Raw genomic sequence first — 18,686 nt, forward strand, 5'->3', positions numbered from 1 at the left:
CAGGAGGCTCAGCAGAACTGACCTAGTAGAAGAGGCTCTGGTCCTGCTGATAACCATTCTGGGCTGGCAGACAGCACACTTTTCCCTGAAAGATTCTGACCCACTTACTATAGGGGGCCTCACAGCACTCTGGGTGGGGCTGGGACAGCCCAGAGCCCCATTCACTAATGCCCACGTGAAAATCCGGGGAGAAGGCCAAGTGAAAGCTCCTGTAGCCCCATTCCCAGAAAGAACTCAGGTCCACCTGCTCCCACTCCCTGAAGGAGATGCCCCCAGAAGATGCCCTGACCCATTCTCCTCCTGTCTACGGACTCCCCACGGTCATCGCTCAAGATACCACTGCCTTCCTATTACTCTGCCTTTAAGACAGCTTCAAGAACTCCACGTGTCCCTTACAGCCTGCTGTGGGGCCTGGTTTAACCCCAACTCTACCACTTGCTGGCTATGCTGCCAACCTTGTCAACCTCGGTGTGCTCATCCATAAGCTGAGGACACCACCTACCATATGGTCACTATAAGGATTACTGACATCATTCACACAGCCTGCTCGATAGGGCCTGGCAATGTGTGCTCAGTGAATGGCAGCTGTCACCCTCTCTTATAGAAGCTGGCAGGGTCCTCTGAAACCTAGCTTTAAAAAAATGCTAGGAGTGCCTGGGTGGCTCAGTTGGTTAAGCGTCGGATTTCAACTCAAGTCATGATCTCAAGGTTCGTGGGTTTGAGCCCCACGTCAGGCTCTTTGCTGACAGTTCAGAGCCTAGAGCCTGCTTCAGATTCTGTGTCTCCCTCTCTGCACCCCTGCCCTGTTCGCTCTCTGCCTCTCTAAAAATTAAATAAACATTGGGAAAAAAAATTAGCTAGAGGTCCAGGAAGCCGCTGAGAAAGTGTTGTCCACACTGGGAAGCCCTCACTCACCATGGTCAAAGAGGCAGGGATGCGGCTGGGTGATGAGCAAGGCAGAACCAAGAAGCTGACTGGCCAACGTCAGTCCAAACCAACAAGATGTTGACCCCCTTGGGGGGCAGGGCAGTCACAGGCCCGCTACAGGCCCACACATCCAGTCACTACCCACCCTCTCCGGTCACCATCTCAGAAACCAGCCCCCCCATCCCAGCTCCCATTTGGAATTCTCTAAATGTTCTCCAAGCCCAACACCCTCAGTGATGATCACTGACAAGGCCCCTTGTCAGTGACAGGTCTCCAAGCACCCAGAGAGCAGCCCCCACTGGCCACTCCAAGAGGTTTCCTGACTTTTAGGTGCCCCCTGGTCCGGATGGGGCACATTTCATCATCCCCCTCAAGGAGCAGAGAGCTCTAGGAGGCACTGGGCCAGACTACACCAGCATGGAAGCCGTCCTGTCACCTGATGCCACCTGCCACACACCCAGTGTTTTGTTCTCTCCTCAACCGACTGTTAAGCACCAAAACTGGGCTCACAGCCTCCCTCTGGACCACACTGTGGGCTTGTGGGAGAGAATGTCCCATGTCTGTGTCTTCAGTGCCTGGCACAGAGGAGGAATCAACGAAACATTCTCTCAGGTGCACGGCACGAGCGATGTGGCACACAGGCACACCTTTACCTGCTCTACAGAGAACCTGATTCTCCTGGCTGGCTGCAAGCATTACTGTTTTTAACCCATGTGGCAACGATCAGCGCTCAAGCACCAGAGGTCAGGGAGGCTCCATGCATTGCAAGGCTGTGGAAGGCCAGCGCCTGGGCACCAGGTGGCACATGCAAAGGAAACGATGCAGAGACAAGGAGGCAGGGGCCGGGTCTGTAGGTATTTGGGCACATCTTCCCAGCTAAGTAAAAGCAGAAACCCAAGCCTGCTGACAGGGCACAGAGGTAGACAAAATGACCCTCAAAAACACAAGATACCTGGCTCCGCCGGCAGTGGACAATCCTGGGGGCTGGTGCTGCGGTCCCAGGTGGGAGAGGCTGGAGCGGTAGAGGGGCTGGTTCCCCAAGGAGGGTGGTGCCCCACCCCAGGGGTTGGTGGTGTTCAGCCTGGGTGCAGACCTAGCCCCAGAGAGTGAGGGCTTATTGTACGGGGCAAAGGCCTGGTGGGTCCCAAAGACAATGGCGGTCCTGTGGGGGGGCTGGGGGACAGGGTAAGCCGGGAGGTTGGTCATGGAGTGGCGGTAGCGGCCCGACACGGGGCCAGTTCCACCACCACTGAGGCACTGATGGCAAGAGCAGGCGACTCCCGTGTGGCCCGGCGGGGCAATGATGGTGGTCACCGGGTATGGGGGTCCTGCTTGGCGCCGCACACTACGGCAGAAGCTCGAAGTCTTGTTGGTCTGCGTGTGGGTGGCGTAGTTGACGGTATAGTTGTACCCCAGGGGAGCCAAGTCCACAAGATGGTTGCCCCTGGCCACCTGCTGCTCCAGGAAGTCACAGACACTGGCTTCATATGCTGTCCAGGAGCCATCGTCACTCAGCCACTCCCAGACGATGCCCCGGCCTGGGGCTGAATGTTGGGGGAACAGATGCCTCCGCACAGCCCGCATGGTACCTGTTTGAAAAGGAGGAGGACACGTAAATGGCTAATCTGCTAGCCCCCCAAAACAAAAAGGGCTTAAAAATTCTTTTTGGGGGCGCCTGGGTGGCTCAGTCGGTTGAGCGTCCGACTTCGGTTCAGGTCATGATCTCATGTCATGGTTTGTGAGTTCCAGCCCCGTGTCCGGCTCTGTGCTGACAGCTCGATTCTGTGACACAGCTTCGATTCTGTGTCTCCCCCTCTCTCTGCCCCTCCGCCGCTCATGCTCTCTCAAAAATAAATACACATTAAAAAAAAAATTCTTTTTCTACAACCAAAAGAAACCAACATGGTCAGTGTATATAGGGTCATGTTGCTATCTGACCTAAAGGCTGGTACTGGTTATTCCTTCCAAATTTTGGGTGAAGGCTAGAAAGGGTAGAAAGCTCCCTCTCTGTAAAGAAACAATGGCCCAAAGGGACCTAATGGCAGAGGGGGATCTGTGCTCCTCGGCAGGAGTAGGGGATACCAGGAGCTTAGGTCAAAGAACAGCTATGGCTCAGATTCCAGGCTTTTTCAAAATATTTCTAATGATGAAACGTATGTAGCTTCACTTAAAAAACTGAAAAAAAAAAAAAAAAAAGGAAAGTTAAGAAAATTAAACCGTCCATAATCTAACCACACAGCTTATATCACAATGTATTTCTTCCTATTTCATCTTTTAGACGCGTCCTTTTAGGAAGCTGACAATCACATTGAAAACTTTTCGGGCTGTTTTCTTCTGTTAGGCCATCAGTTTTCCTTACATCTCTAAAATTTTATACATAGCTCAGTATTCATTGTTACGTAAGTCTCTTACGTGGATGTACCATACCCTTTGACTCTTCAAGCAGCAACTACTGGGAAATACCCCGTGGTTAGCTTATATTCTTAATAAACCAAACCTGATGATTACAGAGAAAAATTAATTCGGGCCATGTTTCCAAGAGCACTTGCCAAAAGATGATCACTGCAATTTGCTTCTACTGGTCTCCTGACCCCCACCTCGCCTCCATCCTTGGCAGCCAAAGGGATACTCTTCACCTCCAAATCAGATTACAGCACTCCTCTGCCCAAATCCTCCCACGGCTCCCCCTTTCAGAATAAAAGCCAAGGGGGCGCCTGAGTGGCTCAGTCAACTGAGCGTCTGGCTTGATTTCAGCTCAGCTTGATTTCAGCTCAGCTCATGATCTCACAGTTGGTGAGACTGAGGCCTGCATCGGGCCCTGCGCTGACAGTGCGGAGCCTGCTTAGGATTCTCTCTCTCTGCCCCTCCCCTGCTTGTACTCTCCCTCTCTGTCTCGCAAAATAAATAAATAAACATGAAAAAAATAAAAAAATAAAAAAAAGAATAAAAGCCAAAGCCAAAGTCCCTTCAAGGGACAACCTGCCCCTCCCTCAGGTCTGTCTTAGACCCCCTTCCTGGTGACCTGGCCACCCTGGCTCAGACCTCCACTTCTCCCAACACCTCCATTCCCTGATTAACACTTACTGCCATCTAACACAATACACAATTTCCACATTACATATCTTGTTTGCTGCCTTTCTCAGTGGACTCCAAACATCAGGAAGGCAAGGACTTTCTTCTGTATCCAACTGATTGGAAGGCTTAGTCCTCACACACCCAAGGACGCTGCCGTAGGGATCAGAGTAGCGTTTCTCAGTCTCCCCACCGGTGACATCCTGGGCCAAGAATTCTTTGTCGTGGGGCCGGTCCCGTGCATTTAGCAGCATCCCTGGCCTCTAATGACTAGACGCCAGTGGCTCCCTGCCCCACTTGTGACAATTAAAAATGTGTCCAAACAGGGGCGCCTGGGTGGCGCAGTCGGTTAAGCGTCCGACTTCAGCCAGGTCACGATCTCACGGTCCGTGGGTTCAAGCCCCGCGTCAGGCTCTGGGCTGATGGCTCAGAGCCTGGAGCCTGTTTCCGATTCTGTGTCTCCCTCTCTCTCTGCCCCTCCCCCATTCATGCTCTGTCTCTCTCTGTCCCAAAAATAAATAAACGTTGAAAAAAAAAAAAAATGTGTCCAAACATTGTCAAACGTCCTAGGGGACAAAACACCCCCAGTTGAGAACCACTGGGTTAGACGGACGGGGCACAACTCCGAGGGGAACTTGGTGGTCCCATTCTCAGTAATACTGATCAAAACACACAACAAACCCTAATGTGAGCACACAGGAGAATAAAGTAACCTGCTCAGGTCACGCGGACACTGTGCAGCGGAAGCAGAACTCATCACCAGGCCCTCTTAACTAGCACGGCGTTCTTCCTGTGCTGGCCTCTCTGCCCACAAGCCCCTCCATTTCTGCAGGTGGAAGCAGGCAGTTTGGGTTTAGGAAACAGGGGGGAAGGGGCGGGGCGGGCCTCTGCCCTGCGCTCTCAAGGCACTCCCTACTACTAAGAGGTACATCCCATACTGTGGTACCTGTACCACTCACAGCACCTGTCGGGCCGAGATAAAGGGCCGAGAGTCAATTCCATATATAACTCCACCATCAGCACGGCACCTGGCCCAAAGCGGGCGCTCCAACACGTACTAGAGGCAGGAAGTGTCTTACCAGTATCCTGGCGGAACTGGGTCCAGCTGGGGAGGTCAATGATGTAAGGGGCCAGCGACGGGTCAGCTTGGCCTAAGGGAATGCTGTGGGCCAGACTCCCCAGCCCGAAGCGCTGGCCCTTCTGCTGGACAAACTGCTGCTCGATGTAGCTGCAGACAGTGGCACTGTAGGGGTGCCAGGTGCCCAGCCCGTCCTGCCATTCCCACACGGCCACTGCCACGGGGCTGGTGTACACCTGAGCCAGGGAAGGGCCTGGGGCCATGGCCATCTTCCCCAGGACTCCCTCTTCCTTCCCAAACGGTTTCAGACCACTCTGGGCTGAAGTCTCGGGTTCATTGCCCAGTGCTTCCAGCAGACCTGTAAACAGGACAAACAGTTATCAACATACTCGGTGTCCCTGAGAGTTGGCCTCAATGCAGGGGAAAAAAAAAATATTTTCCCACAATCACTTTTTTCCCTAAAAGAAAAGAGCATTGTGGATCAAGTACCTGATCCTGTCTTTTTGTTCAGGCAGCCAGGAAGAATTCAATCAAGCAACGTACCTGCCTCTGTAAATGTTCAGCAAGATACTGTGGAGTGAATTTTGGGTGCTAATCAACAGCCCAGCTTCTTTTTACCAATCATTTCCCTCTGACCTAACTACTGAGTATATCCTTGTATACTGTTTTCGTGAGTCACCCCAAATCCTTCGTGTACTGAGGCCACAATGACCCCTTCCAATTATGTGAACACTCTATGGTTTCCAATGCAGGTTTGGGAGATACCGCTATGCTCCTGATGGGAAAAACCTGTGTCTCAGAAAGGACTGGGGGCTCAAGGACCCTCAAGAGGGTCAATGGCAGAGCTGAGACTGAAAGCCTGGTCCAGCTCCGCCCAGGTCTCCAGCGTACCCAGGAGACTTCATTAACCATGAAGGGCGCCCTAGATAAACATTAAGATCTCACAGATGCAGAAGGCCGGACTCTCCACACCCCTGTCTGGGCCTAGCTGACCATCAGTCAGGCCCAGAGAGTTTACACCCAGCTCCTGAGACACTCTTCTCTCAGCCACCCTCACCCATCCTCTTCTCTTGTAAACTCTACTCAGCCTTGAGGCCCAGCCTGTGTGGTTCAGGGAGCCCTTCCCTGGCTCACGTGAGCTTCTGCCTTGCAGCACCAGCCAGAATGCTAATGCCTCTATATATGTATGAGGAGGAGGATGTTCCAGATTTTTCTGCTCCTCCAGACAGCAGGGAGCCGGGGAGTCTGTCTTGTCCAGTCATATCGCCAGCTCCAGCAGAGATCTTGTCATGTGCTAAGTGTTGTATACATACTAGTTGACAACACGGCTGAACGCGAAGCCGTCTGCAGCGGTCTGAGGAAGGGCGCTATACTGTGAACGTACCACGCCAGGCGCCCGCAGCACCAGCACCCGGAGTTCAGTAGGAACAGGACCAGTGTAGTGGCAAACAGCAAATATACCTGTCTCGTGTACGCCTAACAGACTGACAAGGTGGCATTTCTCCCACTTTACAAGGCTCAGAGAGGTCAAGGTCTTATTGAAGGTCACATGAATACTGTTGAGTGGTGGCAGAGAACAAGCCCAGATCAACCCGGCTCTAATGTCCATTTCTGAGAGAGGAAAACTCAGCCTGACTCCACCTTGGGCTCCACTTACAGGCCGCGCTGAGAAAGGCGGAAGGAGAGAGGAAGCTGTGTCCCAAGTCCCCCAGCACCCTCAGCGGTTACAGAACGTCCACCCAGGGCCCCGGTGCCGGTACGGTTCCCAGTCACACCATCTGTTCGGATTCCTACACAACCCTCTTAAGTGAACATGCTGAATTTTCTCCCCATTTTGCAGATGAGGAAATCAAGGCCCAGGCAGTTGTGGGGACTTGCTTACACAGTGGGACCCTGGGCTTTTTGCTGCTGTCCCTGAGAGTGCACTGCACTGTCAAGGTGTTGAGAAGGCCAAAGACACCCGCCACAAGGAAGGCAGAGCTGGAGCCCTAGGTGAAAGGAACAGGCACAGGCTTACTTACTCCACTCGCTGTGTCATCCTGACAGAGGTACCCGAGCTCTCCAAGTTTGCTTTCCCCTACTTGACAATGATGATAACAACATCCATGTTCCGTGCTTTTCACGGGCATTCAGACAGACAGGCGGTACAGAGCACACAGCAGATATCCGCGGAGCCTGTCCTCCCTCCCTTTCCCTGCCCACCCCTGCCCCCCATCCCCCGGGGCCTCCCTCCCACCCCTCAAGTCCAGGTGAGGAGCGGCAGCCTGGGGCGGCACTGGGCTACACAGCACGAGAACGCGGGCGATGAGTCAGGCCTGCAAGAACGCGGAGCACGCCCGCGGGTGCCAGGGCCGCCAGTGAGCTGCCAGCTGCTCCAACAAGAGTACACATCCCACGCTGGAGGATCAGACCTGGGATGCCCTTGGGTGGCTGGCTTATTAGCTCCGTGACTACAATTAGAAGTCTCTGTAACCACATCCAGGTACAAATCACAGGACCGGTTTCAGAGCCAGCTACTCCCGGGCCCGGACTTTCCTCCTGGCACCTCCTGGCAGGCATCACTCACCCGGCAGGCAGCGGGGGCCTCCCACAGATCAGCACCCGTGGTCCGCTCCAGCATGTCCGCACATCCCCGGATGAACCAACTCGCAGAACTTTGCCAAACAGCCAGAGAAATGCAGGCTAGTGCTGCAGCTCAAGTTTTTCCTGAACGTGTTCGGCCTCCACCGACCAAGGGCGCACCCTCCTCAGGCACTGTTGGGGTCCTAAAGACCCAGAGATGAAGAAGACACGGCCGCTGGTCCCCCCTCAAACCAAGGCCTCCACCTTACATCCAGCCATACCAAATTTTAGCAAGTGCCAGAACATTCCAAGCCATTTCCTACCACCTCACAGCTGTAGATCCTGCTGCTACGTGTGTCCGGACTCCAGTCTTCTCTTCACCAAGAACCCAAACATGCCCATCTTTCCAGAATCAGTCACAGCACCCCTCTCCTGAGCCCTCTGACCCACACCTCACCAGAAAAGTGCTGACTCCACCCACCTGTGAGTCTTCACTGCGTATCCTACTTACCCAAACACGAACACGACGACATCCACTGGTCTCAGTGTCTGTCTGCCCACTGGAACAGGAACTCTCTGAGGACAGAGCTAGTGCTGGCCCAAAGCTGGGGCTTTAGTTCTTCAAATGCCTAATATCCCAGAGGGTCTAAAACCCCAGCGGACAGAAGAGAGGTGAACCTTCTGCTCCAGGGGCCTGGGGCACATTTGAAGCAATGCCCAAAAATGCCCACTGGCGTGGCACCTGAACAGAGCAATTATGCATGTCCAACAGCCATGTCAATGCGCCCATTCTCTGCAACAACCTCAGCCATCACGAAGCTGCAGTCCAAAAACCTAATTTGTCTCGGCTCCTAATGATGGGGGCTATTTAGGGTGTCCCTAATTATGAAAATAATAATTATTATAATTGCCCATAGAAATAGTCCTCGATCTGGAAGTAACCTGAACACCTACAATAATGGAATTCTTAAATAAGTTACATCATCATTCTAATGATGGAATATAAGTCTTGAAAAATGTTTACAAAAGGCTTACAGACCTGGGGCACCTGGGTGGCTCAGTTGGTTGAGCAACTGACTCTTGATTTCGGCTAAGATCATGATCTTGTGGTTCATGAGTTTGAGCCCCATGTCAGGCTCTGCGCTGACAGAGCAGATTCTCCCTCTCCCTCTGCCCCTCCCCTGCTCCCGCTCTATTTCTGTCTCTCAAAATCAGTAAACATTTAAAAAAAAGAAAGGCTTACAGACCTAAGATAATGTTCACGACAAATGAAAAATACAAGATATGGAACTGCACAGGCCCCGCCGTTAGGCAGGAGGGTGTGCCCTTTATTGAACACCTACTGCGGGGCACACACTCTGCCTGGTGCTCTTGTCATCCAGCCCTCAACCCTCAACTGGAATTATGCCCATTTTATAGACGAGAGAACTGAGGCCAAAAGAAATTAAGAATTGGGGTGCCTGGCTGGCTTGGTCAGAAGAGCATGTGACTTTTGATCTCAGGGTTGTGAGTTTGAGCTCCTCATTGGATATAGAGATTACTTAAAAATAAAATCTTAAAAAAAAAAAAAAGAAATTAAGAATTTACCAAAATCTATGATGCCATAAAACCTATGTCCTTTCTGCCCTGCATGAACTAACTTTTAAAAGGCTGGAAGGAAGGGGCGCCTGGCTGGCTCAGTTGGAGGAGCCTGACTGAGACGCTTGATCACCATGAGTTCAAGCCCCATGCTGGGTGCAGAGATTACTAAAAATAAATAAACCTAGAAAAAAAAAAAAAAAAAGGCTGAAAGGAGAAAAAAGACTGGAAGGAAGATCTCTGAAATGTTAATAGAAGTGATGGATCATGGGATTTTTTTTTTTACCTCTTTCTGTACATACAAATGCTCTACAATGGTCACATTACTTCTTATGAGACCAAAGTAACATTTTAAAAAATATTAACAGGGCACCTGGGTGGCTCAATCGATTGAGCGTTTGTCTCTTGGTTTCAGCTCAGCTCATGATCTCATGGTTTATGGATTCAAGCCCCATGTTGGGCTATGCACTGGCAACTCGGAGCCTGCTTGGGATCCTCTCCCTCTCTCTTTCTGCCCCTCCCCTTCTCGCCTTCTCTCAAAATAAATAAATAAACTTAAAAAATAAATTAAAAATATCAACAACCTTGACCACGAAGAAAACCTTCCTGCTTTCCTTTGCATTTTCTTGTGCAATTTAGCTGCAAATCCTGTCCACAGTACTGTGGCTGTGAGGCACAGAGGAAATTTGCTTGTTCTACCAGAGAGGAGTTTTCACACATAAGAAAAAAAGTTACATGTGTCCCAGAGTCTTTCTATCCCCAGAGGATTTAGAAAAGCTTTCGAACAAGATCTGAGCTGGCACAAGAACGTGAGTGAAAACCATCCTGCCTAATTGTGGGCCTCCAGGTGGGTGAACCACACGAAGGGATCCCACCACAGCTGCGGCCTCTGGGCAGAAGGCTTCGAGTGTGGTTTTTAAAGCAGTGCTCACACTGAGTGATCACCACCTTGCCAACACATGAGGACCCCACTTCATCCCTCCAAAGCCCACCCGTGCCGGGCTCAGCAGTACACCCTGCAGTCCATGCTTGGGACAGTGGCTGTCCCACACTCTCCAATGTCCCGAGAGGAGATGGAAATGGAGAGATCTGTCAGGCCCCCCTCGGCGTGCGCACACATGTGTTCCACACTCGGTGACTTTGGGGCAGTCACTTCCCTGTCTGTAGACTCCACCACTCAGGCAGTCAGATGGGTTTGCCAGCCTGTTACAAGCAGTGGAACCTGTTTCCAAATGTGATCACAGGCCACCCACTGAATAAAATATAGGAACACGAGGTGTTCTTTTTGACACAGAAATGGTCTTCATTCCTTCTTCTCGAAACGCCCAGGATGCTCTTCTGCAGAAGAGTTCTGAAGGGCATGGATGGGAAATCAGCGAGAGCAGGCAAACAGGAGGCCTATTTTTTTTTTTTTTTAAGTAGGCCCCACACCCAGGCCCGACATGGGGCTTGACCTCACAACCTTGAGATCAAGACACTTAACCACCGGAGCCACCCAGGTGCCCCAAGGAGGCCTATTTTCTATTCCACCTCTTCTTCGGACCCTTTCCAAGAAGCTCAGCCTGAAACTCCATACCCACCAGTTGACCCAGGGGGTATAACCTTCCCAGACCTCTCACAGTGCAGCCAGCCCCCCAGGTCCCATCAGGAAGCCCTCCCGCAGACCTGGGAAAGTCCAATCCTGCACACAAGCCCAGCAAAGAAATGTTCTACCTGACTAGAAACGTTTTTAATACAAATTAAAAACAACGGACCATTATTTTTTGGCCTATCAAAATAGTAGAAAAAACAACACACACACACAAACACCCCTTAATTTCAATACTTGGTGCTGGCAGGAGTACAGAGTCCTCATATCACTGGGAAGGATAAACCCTTTCCAGAAAAGTGTGGTAATAGGTATCAAGTGGTTTAGAAATGCTTACTCACTTTGACCCAACAATCTAAGGAGATTATAGAAAACCTTTGACATAAAGGTATTTGCTGTAGCACTATTCTGACCAGGTAAAAGAGAAGCAGAGAGAAAACTCAACAGAAACACTAAAATGTTCGAGACAGCTGCGGCCACTGACTAGAGAAACCTCAGGAGGCCTTTTGTTCAACTTCCTTACGTACCTGAACTCTTCACATTTTCTAAAGTGAGAAAGTATTACTTCTGTTAGCAGTAACACGTCTCTTTAATATGCCCAACACCTTTAAAAGATCATAAATAGAAACCAAACCAGCACCACCGTCATGACTTAGCATTGTTACTTTAGATGGCCACTGACTATCCCAGCGGGTTTCACAAACAACAGACCTGGTCAGAGTACCAAGGCACCTCTTTGCCAAGAGACATCCCCATCTCTGAGTTGCAAGAAAAGGTGCAACCACCCAGGTGCCTAAACTACTGCAAGAGGTAGGCACTGCAAGACGAGGCTTTTGTCTTGAAGAGAGATGGCTCGAGCCGGTGCCGCCCAGAACTTACTAGGTTTCTGAGTTATGGAAGGATACTGATACATGATCTGTCCCTTGCACGCTGGAAGGGAAGTGATAACTCCTCCTCTAGCTGTGCCTACCTGAGCCCTCCAGGGGCTGGTCAGGGCAGAGCCTTCAAATAGGGCACCGAAAGCCACAGGCGACAGGCACTAGCAGATGGCAGGCACTAGCAATCTTCGATCCCCTGTATCGAAGGATCCCTTTGATCCTTCTCTACCAGGAGCAATGTGACCACTGGTGACCTGTCAGGACAGAGCCCTGGTCCCCAGGCCTACCCAGGGGTCAAAATGGGGGAGCAATGGAAGCAGTGGCAGGAGTAACAGCGATGGCTACCAACCAAGAGCTTACGAGGCATCAGGCGCTAAGAAACTCACATGAGTCCTGGGGCGGGTCTTCTCCTGACTTTATAGACGAGAAGAGGAGGCAAAAAAGGATGACCAACCCGCCCAAGAATACACGGGTATAAAGAAACCCAAATCTGTTCCCAGGGTCCACTGAGACAGAAGGGGTCCACTGATGCTGGACAAATCGGCCTGCCAGATGTGTTTTTCCTGGCCTATACAGTTTTCAGTTTTTTTAAAAACTGAGTTGATGTTTAGAAATTGGAATATTCACCATTAAAAAAAAAAAAATTCCAGATTTCCAGCTTTTAGAAAGCAGAAAAGTTGGCAACATTTGCAGCGCTGACCTAGATTCATTATCCATCCGGCAACAACTCACTAAACCACTGTGGTGGCTGGGACACACTCTCGCCAGGTCACCACGGTTACCGTGACCCCCCCCCCCCCAGCAGGAGTGAGCAACCTTCTCCTGTAAGGGACCAGAAAGTACACATATATTTTAGGTTTTGCAGAACACAAGGCATCTGTCGCATCTACGCAACTCTGCCACGACAGTGTGAAAACAGCCACAGACAATGTGCAAACTAACCACAGAGTGATCAGTGTACAGCTTCCCCAACACCCATCGCCGTGCTCACAGCGTCCTACAGTTGAGAAATACTTCTCTGAACCCACGTCTCTATCAGAAAGTAGGAAAGGGCCTCTGCCGACATGCCAGTCTTCCCCCAGTACCTGAGGGCAGCTAGAGACTCTCTACCCTGTGAAATCTTTACTTACACCCACTCTTCCACTCTGCCAGAAGTGGCCACTTCTAACAATCAATGTCCATGTAATATCTGAGTGCAATTATCTACCTGGCCCTCCACTAGGGCATAGGGTCCTTAAGGCAAGGACTAAGGTCAGGAAAAGACTTTTTAAACAAGATATAGAACGCTGAGTACAAAAAAAAAAAAGAAAAAAAAGGGGGGGGGGCGCCTGGGTGGCTTGGTCAGTTAAGCACCTGACTCTTGATTTTGGCTCAGGTCATGATCCCAGAGTCATGGGATCAAGCACCACGTCAGGCTCTGTGCTGACAGCACCGAGCCTTCTTGGGATTCTATCACTCCTCTCTGCCCTTCCCCCACTCACACACTCTCTCTCAAAATAAACAAACATAAAAAAAACCAAAAACATTTCATTATGTGAAAATTAAGAATGATTGTTCAACATGGGGCACCTGGGTGGCTCAATCGGTTAAGCGTCCAACTTCAGCTCAGATCATGAACTCATGGTTCATGAGTTCAAGCCCCACATCGGGCTCTGTGCCGACAGCTTGGAGCTTGGGGCCTGCTTCGGATTCTGTGTCTCCCTCTCTCTCTCTCTGCCCCTCCCCTGCTCGCACTCTGTCTCTCTCTCTCTCTCTCTCTCTCTCTCTCTCTCTCTCAAAAATAAACATTAAAAAATTTTTTAAAAGAATGGTTGGTCAACAAAAGACGTCTTTAAGTAGAATGACCCATTACAAGCTAGAAGAAAATACTCACAATATGAACAAAGGACCGAAATCAAGAACATATAAAGAACTCTTACAACCAGTAAATAATAAAAAGTTGGCAAAAATCATAAGCAAATACTTCACAGGAAACACACATGCCAATAAGCTCATGAAGAGATATTCAATGTCAGGGCTCAGGAACATAGAAATCAAGATCCCAACGTTCCCATTTTATATCCATTCAATCAGGAAAAGTGAAGTCTGCCTATAGTGAGTGTTGGCAAAAACGTGAAGCAACTGAGTCCCATGCGCTGGTGCTGAGGGAGTGGATACTGGTAGGACCACTTCAGAAAACAGTCTGGCTACATCTATGAAAGTTGCACATGATGGATGACCCAGCAAAATATCACCCCTAAATTCATACCCAAGAAAACCTCTTGCACCTGTACTACAGACATGTATGGGGATGTTCAGAGCAGCACATTTGTAACAGCAAAAATCTGGAAACAACTAAGTGCCCATCAGTGGAAGATTAGATACATAAGCTGTGGTGTGTTCACGGTTCTTCAGTAGTGAATACGAATGAATCAGAAGACATGCAATAAGATGGGAAATCTTAGCAACGTTTTCTTACTTTCCTCAGAAACACATAAAACTACATGAGCATGAAAGCGAGGGGAAAATGGTTATCTCAGGATGGGGAGAATGATAAATTGACTACAGGTAAACTTTCGTTTCAAGCTTTTGTTCTGGGTGGGTGGAACGCGGTAACTTACTACATTCCTTACAAATCACTTAGGAAATAAGTAAAAGCAAGCCATGCGTGAACAGTGATGAGCATGTATTAATCTAGCTCTGTGTTTACCCAAAGTAGAAATGAAAACCAACACATTTTAACCCAAGTACCAAGCCCTACCCCTGACACAGGGTTTCTGTGTGGCCCATGGCCCCATTCCTGCTGGCCTCTTAGGTACCTTTAATATGTCTGAACCCAGGGGCGTCTGGGTGGCTCAGACAGTGAAGCAACCGACTTCAGCTCAGGTCATGATCTCATGGTCCGTGGGTTCGAGCCCTGCGTTGGGCTCCGTGCTGACAGCTCAGAGCCTGGAGTTGCTTCGGATTCTCCGTGTCTCCCCCTCTCTCTGCCCCTCCCCTGCTTGCACTCTCTCTCAAAAATAAACAAACATTAACAAAAGCTTTTTTTTTTTTTTTTTTTTTTTTTTTTTTTTTTTTTAGTTTAATATGCCTGAACCCAGACTCATCTTCCTTCCTGATTGTCCTTTCCCCCTGGATTCCCTGGCCCCAGGCAGTTATGAGAAAAAGCTGGGTTTCTACATCCTCACAACCTTTCCCCTCCAGCCCCGCAGCTGTCACGGCTTCCTTTTTCTCCTCCCTCCTCAGGCCCTGTTGCTTGGGACTTATATGCCTCTCACCCTGATAAGTATTCTCTCTGAAGTGGCTTCCCCAAATCTGTCTCTCCTTCTGGTCCACCTGAGAGGCAAGTGCAAGATTGAGCCTCCCGAAGTATACTTCCGGAATAAAGTTCAAGTTCCTTAGGTTGACACTGAAAGCCCATCACAGTCTGGTCCCTTCCTATCAACTGTATTTGCCAGGGAGCTTCCCTTCAATACCTTACTTTTGTCTGTGCCTCCCCTTCCCCCAATCCATACCTGCTACCCCCATATACATCCAGTTTTCCCACCTCCATACCTTGGCTCTGTGCAGAATCCCACCCACGTAGCCACACGTCCTCACCTTACCCATACTTTCAAGACCCAATTTATTTATTTTTTATTTTTTTAATGTTTATTTATTTTTGAGAGAGAGAGGGGCAGAGAGAAAGCACCACCGGGGGAGGGGCAAAAAGAGTGGGAGACAGAAGATCTGAGAGGTGGGCATCACTCTGACAGCAGAGAGCCCAACGTGGGGCTCGAACTCACGAACCGTGAGATCATGACCAGAGCTGAAGTCGGACGCTTAACAGACTGAGCCACCCAGGCGCCCCAGGACCCAATTTAAACAGCACCTCCAAGATGCCTCGATGTGCCCGACTGAAAGAAAACACCCGCTTATCAACTTCCACAGCACCTGTCTGCCCTCCATAGTTCTCTACATCCATTCTATCTCTCCAAGGAGACTATGAGCAAACTGAGGGCCACATCTCATGGCATAAGGAAACAGTCACAAAGAGAATAACCCAGTCGAATCCATCCCATACTTTCCAGCTAGTGTGCTCATCTAAAATGCCTCTTCTGCTAAAATCCTGCTCCCCGGAGCCTTGGCAGGGCCCCCAAAACCCTCCGCGCTCAGCCCTCTCCCTACTTCACCAGCTTCCTCTACCCCACACCCATCCCTTGTTGCTTCTGCCACAGGGAGCTCCTTACAGGGGCCCAGGCACACCAGGCAACTTCTGGACTCTGCAGACGTCAACTCCTCTGTGGGGCTTCTTCCCTCCTTTCCAAGTCCTACTCCTCCTCCACGACTCACCTTAGTTTTCCTCTTCCCTCCTACCCCTTCCTGGACAAACAGGGTCGGGGGGTTGGGGTCCTGCCCTGCGACTCCCCCCTCTCCCCCTCCGCCTCAACACATATCGCACCAACAACACCTTGCCACTGCCTGTGGTTCGTCTGTCTCTTCCACCAAACCGTGCGTTCCCGGGTGACAGAAAGAACCGTTGCCCACCAGTGGACCCCAGCACTGGGCATGGGCCTTGACACAAAAGAGGTACCCAGTTTTGTTTGTGCAGGAAAAAAAAAAAGAGAGACATAAACATTTCCAGGTCAGATGCAGAAAACATGACTTGTGTCCTTCATCCCATAAAGCATGCCCTAATGGAAACCACGTGGAAAGTATCCTCTAAGACTGGTTAAACAGGAGAAGCCCTTGGCAAGAAAGCACTTGAATTTATTTGAAGACAGTTGGCAATCAACTATCAACTCCCAAGGCTGACTTTTCATCCCGGAGACCTCAAAGTCCAGCCTCCCCTACCGAAAACCAGATTGAGAAGGGAGCAATGTAACGTCCCCGGGGCTCTTACCTTTTCTCTCTGGAGAGCTGGCACAAACTGTCCCTTCTTGATGGAGACAGTAGATCCTTAGGAGGACTGACTTGTTTGAGTTCCCATCTTGATATAAACGCAAACAACAAAAGCCGAGCAAATCCGAAAGGCCTGCTGACTCGGCAACACAAATTCCAAGGCACCTTTGCCAACAAGGAAAAAGATGATCAGGTTTTAAATTGAGAAACAGCAGTCAGTGAAAGCGAATGCACAGATGTTGGGTCTGTGTGCTGCGGCTGGGGACTGGAAACCACCAGGTTTATTTTCCAACAGCCTGGGCAGGGCAGAAGGTACAACAGTCTCCCTCCACCCACTCAGTCATCAAGGGAACGGTGGAAACAAACAAACAAACACACAAACAAACACCTCAGCAATTTCATGAAAAGGCCTAAACGGACTCCATAAGCCGCTCTGCAGTGATAAGTATCCAGAAAATTAACACACCAGAGAGGGTGAAAGTTTGGCCAAGGTCACACAGCAAAAGAACAAGAGGCCTAGTTACAGCTACCCTGATGGTAAAGCCTGATGTTGGCTTCATCAGAAAGTTCACCTTCCAGAACTCCAGAGGAGCTAGGACGGCAGGCAGAAATATTCGGAGTTCATTCTTAAGGGGCCAAGCGCCCGTGCACACACCATTTCCATTGTTACTGGCACTTAGGGAAGTGGAACCAGTGTGGAGGGGAGCAGCTGGCTTGAGGGGAGGGGGGCGGACGGAAGGCCAGCTTCAGAAAAGAAGGTCTTCTAAATCCTCCTCCACATACAGTATGCACCCCTCAAAAGTAACCCAGGGCCCCAGCAAACTCCTGTTTCCTGGAGGGCGACCCCTACTTGAGGCGAGGGAAGCAGAGTTACGGGGCAAAAACTCTTTCAAAGTACGGCCCCGGGCTCCAGCGAAGTCGTCCACCTGAAGGCAGACCCCGGACCCCGGGAGAATCCACGCCCTCACCGCGTAGCCCGGTGACAAGGCCACCCCCGCCTCCTCCCGGTCCTGTGGGGAGGGGTACCCACCTCGCGACGGCCCCAAACTCCCAGGGTCTGCGCCCCTCCCCCTGCTAGCCCTTCGGCTTCCACCCGGCGTTCACCCTCGCACCCGGCACCCAGTCCCGTCCTAAGCTGCCCGCGCCTCCGATTTCCCCGACGCGGCGGCCCGTCCTCCCAATCCCCCCCGGACCTCACCCCGGGGCTCTTCCCCGGCCCGGCCCTCCCTCACTCGCACGCCCGCCCCCTTCCGGTCCCAGCTCGGCTCGCCCCCCGTCCTCTCCACCCCCCCCCCCCCACCCCGCGTCCCCGGGACCCCAGCTATGACGACAAGCAGGTGGCCTGCCCGCCCCTCTCACCGAGGCTGAGGAAGGCGAGGGGGCAGGCTGAGGGCACCGCCGCGCTCGGGCTACAGCTGGGGTTCGGCCTGGGCACCGCTCCCGCTGAAGCTCCGACTCTGAGGAGGCAGCCAGAGTGAAACTCGGCGTCGCAGCTTCCTAGCGCCCCGGTGCGCATGCCCAGGACGCGGGGCCTTCTGGGAAATGTAGTTCCGTGGGTTGGGGGCGGGGCGGGGCCCAACCCGTCGCGCACCTGTTCAGGTATATCTATTCCTCCTCAGTCTGTTCACTCACTGACTTCGTTAACTTACTGACTCGTTTTAGGTACTTTTTAACCGATACGTAGGTGATGTCAGGCCCTGTGCTGGGCACCAGGGATTAAAACGTGAGTTATGAACTTGGTTTTTCTCCTGGGAGAGCTTCGTATCTATTTGGGGAGACAGATACTCAAACATAGAATTACAGTACAGTGGGACAAATGGGAGTTTGAACACAGGAGTTGGAGCGCAGAAGGGTGTGCTTAATTTGAGAGGGGGTGTCAGGAAGACATCACAAAGCGGTGTTGCATGAATTGGATTTTGAAGCATATTATAGGGGTTTGCCAGATGGAGTACAGAGAAGTTCTTGCAAAGGAGGAGACGTGTGAAAGTGCCTGACACAATCGGGAAGCAGTGAAATGTTCTCTGTGGTCAGGGCAAAGGGTATATGGAGGGGCTGAGGACAGAGAAAATAGATTAGGGTGTGTCAGAACAGGAGTGTGGGGAGCAGGCTGGGTAAGATTATGATCGTCTTTAAATGCCATGCA

General features: G+C 51.0%; 1 protein-coding gene across 3 annotated transcripts in view; it reads right to left on the bottom strand.

Moving 5' to 3' along the window:
* The window catches only part of DTX2 (deltex E3 ubiquitin ligase 2), a 35,571-nt gene extending 17,528 nt beyond the window's left edge, over window positions 1–18,043 (bottom strand). For 2 of the 3 annotated variants that reach the window (XM_006942023.4, XM_006942021.4), the window contains exons 1-4: window positions 17,903–18,043; window positions 16,545–16,708; window positions 5,079–5,435; window positions 1,880–2,516 (exon numbers count right to left, since the gene is read on the bottom strand). In XM_006942023.4, the coding sequence (XP_006942085.1) occupies window positions 1,880–2,516; window positions 5,079–5,346 (905 nt within the window). In that variant the 5' untranslated portion in view covers window positions 5,347–5,435; window positions 16,545–16,708; window positions 17,903–18,043. Of the gene's footprint in view, window positions 1–1,879; window positions 2,517–5,078; window positions 5,436–16,544; window positions 16,709–17,573; window positions 17,697–17,902 lie in introns of those variants that run through there. The other variant, XM_006942022.5, reaches the window with a different exon arrangement.
* Between the last annotated feature and the right edge of the window lie 643 nt (window positions 18,044–18,686).

Source organism: Felis catus, chromosome E3 (genome assembly GCF_018350175.1).
Source record: "Felis catus isolate Fca126 chromosome E3, F.catus_Fca126_mat1.0, whole genome shotgun sequence".
NCBI classification, from domain to species: Eukaryota; Metazoa; Chordata; class Mammalia; order Carnivora; family Felidae; genus Felis; species Felis catus.